Raw genomic sequence first — 10,044 nt, forward strand, 5'->3', positions numbered from 1 at the left:
AAAAGCGTGTTATTAGCTACACAGCATAGAACACCACCACTACCTTACTCCATTGGAGCATTTTACTACTGACAGGTAACAAGCTACAAATATTTAGCAACTGAAGAAAACAGGGAGGAGAGAACAAAGAATTTCAGGTGTTCTTCAAACTACTTGATCAGCTGTGATAATTCAGATATTCTCATAACTTTTGCAATTTCTTAAGTAATATATTACACAGAAAATCAACCGAAGAGGCAACAAATTTAAGAATTCAAATTGCATCTCTTAGAAGTGGAGGATTACTAATTTATGCAGTGCTCCCAGAAGCTTGTGTACAAGCTCTGTCCCTAACTTTCCTCTAAGAAAGTAGTATTTTTGGCTACGTTGTTGTCTTTAAACCTGAAACATTTAAGTTTTGTATCCAGAAGGAAAATTCTTTACAATAAAAAGTCAGTATAACAAACAAATCACTGTTTTTAAAGTCACATTGAAAACCAAAGTCAGTTTTAAAAAGTGGTTTCATTTCCACTCTGGCTTATTTTTTGAGAAGAAGTCTGTCAAAACAAACGCAAGTCAAATATCAGTGGGTTACTAAGCTTTTCTGGATGTAGTTAATTTAGGGTTCTCATTCAAGATACTCAGCACAGAATCATTTGCAAGCCAGCTTTTTCAACAGTACTTCCTCTGAAAAGGTCAAACCTACTTTAGAAGCAAACCTAACAGACACTCCATCCTAAAGTGAAAAGTATTAATCCTGAATCTAGAAAAGCTGTAAACCTTCAGCCCCAACTAAGCACCCTCCCCCGTTCTTTCAAGTGAGCTGAACCCTTTCTCTCCCAGAAGGCAAACCAGACTAAAGAATCAAAAATCTCAAAACTACTCAGAAGAATCCTGTCTTCACACTGCTATTAGCAGAGAAGTCTCAGGTTCCACTTAAAGGCTTTGAAAACTGAGTGCTCAATCTGATGTAAATACATTAATTCCCACATTTTTGAGCTGTACTTGCAGCAGGTAGAGCTTTAGTTCCAGTCAAACTCTCTCCACTGCCCACCCCCAGTAATATGATTCCTAAAACAAGGAAAATGTGGAAGAAACACATGAAGAATTCTTAGCCATCCCAAAGCATAATAAAGTGCTCATCCTTTTGATTTAGACTTTGCTATTAGAAATCACAGTATTTCCTCTCAGACACACAAACACTACAAACATATAACCTACTCAAACTTGAGAAACATATTTCAAAAAATTTCTCCTTCTGAGACACATTACACAGTAACAATCAACATTTGCATCACACCATACACAACACAAACTGCAGTGACTTAGTTAATTCTTATTTATATGAGTTTTATATAAGATTAAATGTTTCTTTATTACATTATATATTTTACTAACACAGAAGACTATACTGATGGCTAAGTCGAGCCCTGCGACTCCAGCTAGCTTATAATAAAAAAATATGGAGATAAGGGTATCTGCCAAGACGACAGAGTAACAGTAGAGTTCTAGTAGCAATACTGGTTTGCTCCCTTTTCCTGTATTGATCCTGTTACTCAAGACAGAGAAACAAGCTAACGCAATTGTAACAGTCACGAAAAATCACACTGCTAGTGTATTTCAGGAACAACCCTGATTATTAAGCTTTATTGCTAGTATCTGCTGTTTTATAATTGCGTTTGCATATACTGGGGGAAAAAATAAATCTGCTCTGCTGTTACGTAAAAAAACCAAAACACTCAGCCATTAGAAATACGGAAATATAACATCTCCTATATTTCTCTTTTAGCTAAAGTGCGGTAGGAGTATGCAAGAGGGGAAAAAAACCCAAAATCATCCCATGGAAGCAAAGTTTAAATTGCTGCATATATTACAATATTGTAATATTTTAATATTACCCTACACAGTACTGAGCACCTTTTACTCGCATGAAATTTTTTTACTTTGCCAGTCTCTCCAACAGCACTCACTTCAAAATATATCCTTCATCCACTTCATAGCTGTCTTGGATACCTCTTCCTCTTTATTATTATTCTTCCATCACAGCTCTTCAGGAAGGCAAAATATTGCTGCCTCCATAACCTTCATTCAAACTCTCTTTCACCATACCAACCACACTACTTTTGTTTCCCCCACCACATTCAGTTTTTCAGCACTTTTTCAGGGTGTAGTTCTCAACCTCTGAGAAAGCGTGGCAGAGAAAGCTTCACTTGGAACATCGCTGCATAGGATCCCCAGCACTGAAGGACACGGTTCAGAGCATCTGTTCTGCCACACTCTGAGCAGCTCCTTAAAAAGCAAAGTGTGGATCACCACTGCTACATGACGGATGCTACCTGACATTACTGGAAGCCACTGGACTGCATCATGACCCATGTGAGTGCAGAAGTGGAAAGGCAGAGACCTTTAGAGCACTTTGCCCTTCACAAACCTGCATGCCTTATTTCGGTATGCATGTACACACAAAGCAAAGTAATTTCCAATGGTAATAAAGTATTTAAATCCAGATTGACACTTCGACAACATTATAGACAACTCAGTATATTACATACAGCAAAATCTAATACAATATTTTAAAACTGAAACAAAATTGAAAGCAATTTATCTGACTAAAAGATTTCACAAGAATTACTGAATCCTATTGCTAATTCTGACACTAATCTGTTGTGAGACCATGTTCCTTTTGTGCCAGACCACCTACCGTAAAATGGGATAATACCTATGTCGCAAGGGATTAGAACACTACAGTTTTAAAGCAATGTGAAGTTCCCATTTATAAACACTACAAATTATTAACTTTTTCAGATAATAATATATGAAAAATAATATATTGGGAAATATCTCAATATATTGAAAATTAATAACTTCTTATTAGAAAATTATGGAGTATTTGGGGAAAAAATTCACCTACCTTTCTGCTGTAGGGATTACTAATTACCAGATTGGTGTCATCTGAACCAGACAAAATATATTCTCCTGTATCATTCCAGCAAATTGTGTTCACCTGCATGAATTTACAAAAATTAGTTTAGACTTATATTAACACAATTTTCAGAATATTAAAACATCAATACTCATCTAACACTATAGAAAACTCAGTTGAAATGATGCAATTTCTAAGCAGCTAGCATAAAAAAAAAAGTGGTTTTGAAACAAATTGATAAGGGAATCACCTGCTACACCTAAGGCACCTCAGTTACACCCTCTGCTCCTGAAGTATCCATCAGGTAAAATTAAGCCTTCCCACAAAGGCCTCCGTAGCCACAATTTTACACATTCAGGCGCTTCAATGTACCAAATCTACTCCACAAAGTTCTTTGAAATTGACCTGGAGGGTATCACAACACTCTGGTCATTATATCTTCACCATATCCAAATTCCAACCATCTACTGCTTTGTATACTTTTCAGTAACCATGCCTTCTCAGGCATCATATGAAAAGCGTGTAGAATCCAGCCCAGATCCCTTTTGATAAGTCTGAGTACGCTGGGAAAGAGGAATCCTCCAGTGAGGTACAGGATTACATTGGGAGGACTTTACAATATAATTTCCTTATCAATTTTCCTTTTCACAAGATTGTATTTAATAATGTGTCAATGTAATAAAGCTGTACAGGCACTCAAAATCCATGAAGCTCAGAAAGTATCCTTCGAGTAACCTGTCTTCAAGCAGCAGTTCATGCACAAGCACCAAAGACTGCATGCATGACCATTATTATTTCAAGTAGCCTCTAAAATAGCTTTAAGTGTCAAACTGCAGCCATCAACATCTTCTGTTGGGTATGCTGTGTTGGCAGAACTGCCTTAGTGTGATGTATTAGAGTGGACTACATAATTAGTAAAAGACTCGGTTTGTTCTAAATCCTTCTCTTAACACTTTTATTTTTTTTTACTATTATTCAAATGTCTCATTCCGAGCCTAAAAGATAGAAACCTTTGTGTGTAAAATAAACATACACACTTGAGTTACTGTTTGAATCACAAGCTTAGTTGGGTCCTTAATTAGGCAAAGTTGCAAAATCAGAATTAGCTGTTTCAGATAGATCATATAGGCAACAACTTGACATAGTCATTGAGGAGATGTAAATGAACTTTTGCCACTTAATTAAAAAAAATTTTTTTTCATGTTACAACAGACATGCCTATGGCAGAGTTAGCTCAATGCTCAGCAGCACTCATATAATGGTAGGAATCATTAGGAAATGCACAGAAAAGCAAACGTCATTCTGTCAGTGTACATATCCATGCATGGCAAATCTACATCTTCCACACTATGCAGTTTTGCTTCATATCCCACTCTCATATTTTCCATTTCTATTCCTGCCAATTTGAAAAGAGAACTTACAAAAAAGAATGACTAAGGTGATCATAGGTATTTAACACTTACTACAAGAAACAATTGATGTGCACTATTCTGGAGAGAAGGTATGATAGAAGCTTATGAAATCATGAATGACATGAAAAAAAGGAAGAAAGAATTTTCCATGGATCTTTACAGTGCAAGAAATGGAAGGCTTTCAATGAAATAATCATATGACATACATGGCATTTTATTAAAACTGGAATTTATTGTTATGAAATGTCCTAAACACCAGAAGTGGAAGTATATACATACTCAAAGAAAAATGAAAGAGTATCAGAAACAAAGATGCAACTTTGACCACCACCTGTCCATTAAAGTGTGATGTGTTCTCCAGAATAATCTTCAAGTACTGTCTGCTTGCCCTGTGTCAACTTTCCTCAAAAATCAATACTGGCCACTCTCAGGGCCAAGTTATCAGGCTCAACTGAGCATCAGTATGACCTTGCAAGGCTACTCTTACGATTTTATAACCCTAGCTATCAGTCACCAAGAACCATGTATTCAACTAGCCCCTAGATCCATTTATCGCTGGAGTAACCTGTCCTGACAATGACTGTGCTTTAAAAATGTTGCCAGACATCACACAGTATTACAGCTAGGGCAAACACAATACCCAAGAATGTTCATTTTCATCTACATTTCCTCTCAGGCAGAAAAATACCATCATTGCCCTAGAGAAACCAAAATGTTAATACAAGAATAGAGGAATAGAAACAAGAACAAAACAGTGTAAAAACAAGGAAGCTGCCAAAAAAAATAAAAAACATGATGTGAGAAAGAAGAGCTAACACAAAAACTAAACAAATTGAGGTGGGTGAGGATGTGTGTGTCCAAAAAAAAAACAAATCTGAGAGACAGGAAAGCAGAGAAAGCATCACAGTTGCAAAAGGGAGACAAGATTATCTCAACTGAAGTGTCACAAGCCCACACAAGACAGCAATTGTTTCCTTTCTAAACTCGAATTTGATTGCACCAATTGCCTAAGGGTTTAGCAGTTTCAATACACCCTACCCAGACCAAAGTTGTTTCAGAAGAGATGACATTACCAAATGTGTACTAGAGGTCTGTAACTTAACAGGGCTTTCTATTCTGTACCAGATCACCTTCTCAACATTACTGTCAAAAAGTAAGTCAAAACATAACAACCTTTCAGTGGAATAAATACGATTTTTTTTTTCCAAGAGAATATCAACTTTCCAGTAAGTGATCAGTCAATTCAACATATTTCTCAGTGTCCAGTACAACTTATTGACTGGCAGTGGATAACCCCAATAAATATGCACATGGATCGCTAAAAACAGAAGCTCGATAAGAGCAGATTAAAAGGAAGTCCTCACGTCTCATTCTATGGTAGCAAACTCACTGTTAAAGACACCGTAAAATGAGAACTAGCTGGAAAATTGGTTTGTATTTCAAAACTGTGTAGAAAAGCTATGTATTTACTACCTTTGCAGCAACTCAACACTCGACTAAGACCATAATGCAACAGTTACTACACTAAGGTTTGCAATTCTTGGAAAAAGAGACAAAAGAAAGGATATATCAAAAACCAATGACAGACAATTACTAACAAGATGAGAAAAGCTACAGGGTGTGTAATTAGATTTTTTTGTATTAAGTATTCAACATTATCAACTCTATCTAGTTTTATTTGCTACTCGACTAGCCTTGAAAGGAAGCACCAGGCACTTCTGATTCATCGGCCAAATATTAAAAAAAAAATTTACTATCTCTGTGTTTTCCTCAAAATCAATGCAGGAGGCAGTACAGCCAATCCTTAAAAAATTAAAAGAGCAAACTCCTCACTTCTATGCAATATAACAGCAGAATTAACTCTTCTGTTAACAGAACAGATTAACAGAATACAAGAAATCAAAAAATGGAAATAAAAATGACTGTAGATATCCAGAACATTAGAAAGATCTTCCGAGCAAGGAAGGGGAATAAAAAAAGCACTACTTGTCATCTGTGGAGGAAGAAGCAAAAACTGCACATTCTAACAATATGCAAGCCTCCAATACTAATTTAAGCATAGATTTGAGGACTACATCTAAAATCACTTTTTCACAAGTGTCATCCTCAAAATGTATGCTACAAAGGATGCCTGATTGTTACCGAACTGAATATCTATACATAGAAATAAGAAATCAGTCCTTCAGGTAATCCTCTTTATTTTAAATGTAGTGTTAGCTCATGTCAGAGGCCCCATTTACCCACGCATTCTGCAGTTCTACCTTTTGCAGCTTTCACAGGATCAGAACTTTCTCGTCTACTTTCCTCACACTTCATTGCTGCTGGTCCAAATTTACTCTTTCAACATTTCTCCTTTGGATTTAGCACACAGAAAGCCTCTCACCTAACTCTACACGTTTTCTCACCATCTTAAGCTCCCTTTAGAGTTAACATGGAAAATGTCAACTTCTGGCAGACGTATGGCCTCGCTGAATTGGACCTCGTAAATCTTGTTGAAAGAGGCTAATCACAAACAGCCATTAATGATTCACTAGCTTAATTCAATTACTTAAGATACTACTGCTAGAAACTGTGTTTTCAAATGAAGTGGAAAATTGCACTATTTCAAAGACAATGGTACCTAAACTCAGAGATGAAAATATTTCTATCTCAAACAAAAAGGTACTATGGTTATATTAGTACTGCAAGAGCATGAACACTTGAAATAATTCATAGATCTATTCCCTTCTTCAAAGATATTGTACCCAAGTATGATTATACAGTAATATTCCACAGAATCTTTCTTTTGTGTAACACAGATGAAATGGTAGGTAGGAAGCTGGATTTTACTTTTAACCTCGATTAAAAAAACATAAAATCTTGCCTTAGGTTGTCCACCGTGTCCAATTACACAGCATGCTTTATACAGAAAATGTAAGTCACAACTTACTCCACAGAATACAAATACCGGTAACAAAAAAATCACCAAAAAACAAAAAACAACCCTCAGCCTCCAATGCTCAAAAAACCCCCCAGCCATACTCCAAAAAAAAACCCCTGCAAAACCAACCCCAAATCTGGAAACACCCTTAAGACAACTATGACATTCATTCCTCACATTTGAAATGCATGCTGGTTCAGAAATTGTGAGGGGAGGAAAAAAGGAGTAATATGATCGTTTACCATTGATGGTAAATTAAATGCATTTCATTCAGTAAAGGCACTGTAATTTCACTGGATTTTGTTTCACAGATTTTTTAAAAGCAAGTAGTAAGAAATTATACTGAATGGTTTTTAGCTATAAAAGATTACTCTCTGAAAAAAAACCAAACAACACAGTAAATGAGTTAAGAACACCTAATACCTCGTTCCTTAAAGGTAGATAGCTCTGTGTAAATTTAATTTCTAAAGACATTTTTCAAATTGTTGCAGTATTTTAAACACTTGCATATTATGCTCTAAGTCCACAATCTAAACATTTTCCACACAGTAAGACAATTAAGATGAGCCACATGTTAAAGAATACTCTAAAAGCTAAGACGATAAAGTCAAAATGAATTTTCAAATACATGTCCACCAGGTAGATCTGAACAACACCAAATAGTCAACACTAAATTCACAATTTATGTTACAAGACACAGAGGTAGTTATCTAAAAGAGAGATCAGTCACTCCATTTTTAGCAAGTAGCAAAACCCAGAAATTTCTGTTCTCTCTTTTATAGGCAAAATTTACTACTTTTACAAGAAAACAAAGAAAAACTTATTAAAAATATCAATCAACTTCAGGAAAAGAAACTTGAAAAAATTAATCTTAAGTATATTTGTGGAGATGAAAAGCTACTAGAACAGAAATTCTAACACAAAAACCCACTGTTACAATCTTGAATACAAAAATCGGTAAGTAAGTTTCTACGCGTAGAATCCTAGAATGGTTTTGGTTGGAAGAGATCTTACATTGTCATTCTTATTTCTTTAAGCCAACACCATCTGTACCAGAATGTTAAACCTACAATGGCAGTCAGTACAGCAAAAACATCTGAATTTTTTACACAATTCTAATCCTTGTCCTTCCCAGCCTTCCTAGACTCTCAAAAATAGACACAAGTCAAAATCATACTGCTGATCTCAAGCAAAAAAGCTAGATTTTTATTAACATTTAATTATAATTATGGGTTAACAGTTATAATCCCACTTAATTTAAGGCTGCGAGTATAAGCACTTCAAAATAAAAATCTTTGTATTTGAACACCTTTTGAAATAAATACATTACAGTATAAAATTTACACTTAGATTTTTCACTTTTTATAGCACATCTAGTATCCTTTCACTTTTCAGATCTTATACAGCTAAAAATTCCGTAATAATCATGAATTTCCTCTCTGATATTCAAATGTAATATAGCAATCTATTTGCCCTGCACCTACTTTAAGTAGAAATTTTTATTTAAAAGAATATGACTTAGGATATTTAGACCATCGTCAAAAATCAAATAAGCAATATTTCAAGTTATGTTATTGCCTTTCAGGACTTGCTTGGTTTTGGTTTTATTGTTTCTTTAAATAAGCATGTAGCTCTTGATCATTTGCTTTTTAGACCTGGAGAATAACTAAATCAAAACATTAACACAGTTTAAGTCAACAAAAGACACTGTGATAGCAGAAAAACCACTAAATATTCCTTTTAAAGGTTTAAGGTGAGTTCTAACTGAAAAGATAAGCATGTGTTTTCCTGGCATAGGAGATTAATTCATTCAGCAGTGGGACACAGCATAAACATATAGGAATAGGATTTTGTTTTGCTTCAAAAGTGTCAGATGTTTAAGAAGAAACAAATACCTAGAGAATTCAAAAGTAGGTCTCAACTAGCAGAGTTTTTCAGTTCACCTTTAATACATGATATTTGCATTTTTAAGTTAAGGAATAACAAATTTAACATCTTTTAACAAACAAAAAAAAGCAGCAAGTGACTTACACATCCATCATGCACATTCAAGGTTGCTTCAAGTTTTAATCTTTGGATAAATTCTCTTCTTCCTGTGAAGAAAAATACTAATTACATACTCTTTTAAAACAATAACCCTGAAGAAGTAATTAAGATCCTCCTACTGGACACTAACAGGTAAAAATCTTAACAACAGAGAAACAGAAGAGAAATCTTAAACAATTCATATGTTTTTATCTATATGTTTTTATTTTTCTATGCTTGCTAAGGCAAGCATCGCATTTCCTAGCTCTTCCACCACCCTTTAGTAAGAGTGCATAAACTCCAAAATGAACACATCTTCATTTGTTCAGAACTCAGGTTCTCAGGCTGATGCGTCCTCTAAATCCAAGAGCTGTAAAGCAGAAAATGACCCTATGACTACTTGGTTAACTTAGCTCACAGACAGCAAGTATAACATAGTTCAAGAAGTACAACCTTTTGTACAAAAATATAATGAAGCAAGTGTTTAGGTCTTGAATGGAAAGTAAAACATGTTCTTCTAATTTCAGCAAAGAACTGGAAGTTGACCTTGAAAGCATTATCTACAACTCTACATCTCCTCTTAAACTAGAGAAAACCCAACTCCAACTTTGTTATTAATGTTGCATTTTCAAAAGTAACACTGGAAACTTTTGGAAAGGTGACACTAAAGCAACGAGTGACAAAGAAATCTATAAATGCATACCGAGTAAGGCAAGGGCCCGGGAATTTTATGCCCTTATTCCCTATATACAAGCTGATCATAGAATCACAGAACAATTCAGGTT

General features: G+C 35.1%; 1 protein-coding gene across 1 annotated transcript in view; it reads right to left on the minus strand.

Moving 5' to 3' along the window:
• DCAF6 (DDB1 and CUL4 associated factor 6) overlaps positions 1-9,327 on the minus strand; it is a gene marked incomplete at its 5' end in the record, with an annotated part of 72,135 nt that extends 62,808 nt beyond the window's left edge. The window contains 2 exons of the mRNA XM_009870868.1: positions 2,891-2,983; positions 9,266-9,327. Coding sequence (XP_009869170.1) covers positions 2,891-2,983; positions 9,266-9,327 — 155 coding nt within the window. The remainder of the gene's footprint in view (positions 1-2,890; positions 2,984-9,265) is intronic.
• Positions 9,328-10,044: the final 717 nt, after the last annotated feature.

The sequence above is a fragment of the Apaloderma vittatum genome, unplaced genomic scaffold (assembly GCF_000703405.1).
Source record: "Apaloderma vittatum isolate BGI_N311 unplaced genomic scaffold, ASM70340v1 scaffold10576, whole genome shotgun sequence".
Classification (NCBI taxonomy): Eukaryota; Metazoa; Chordata; class Aves; order Trogoniformes; family Trogonidae; genus Apaloderma; species Apaloderma vittatum.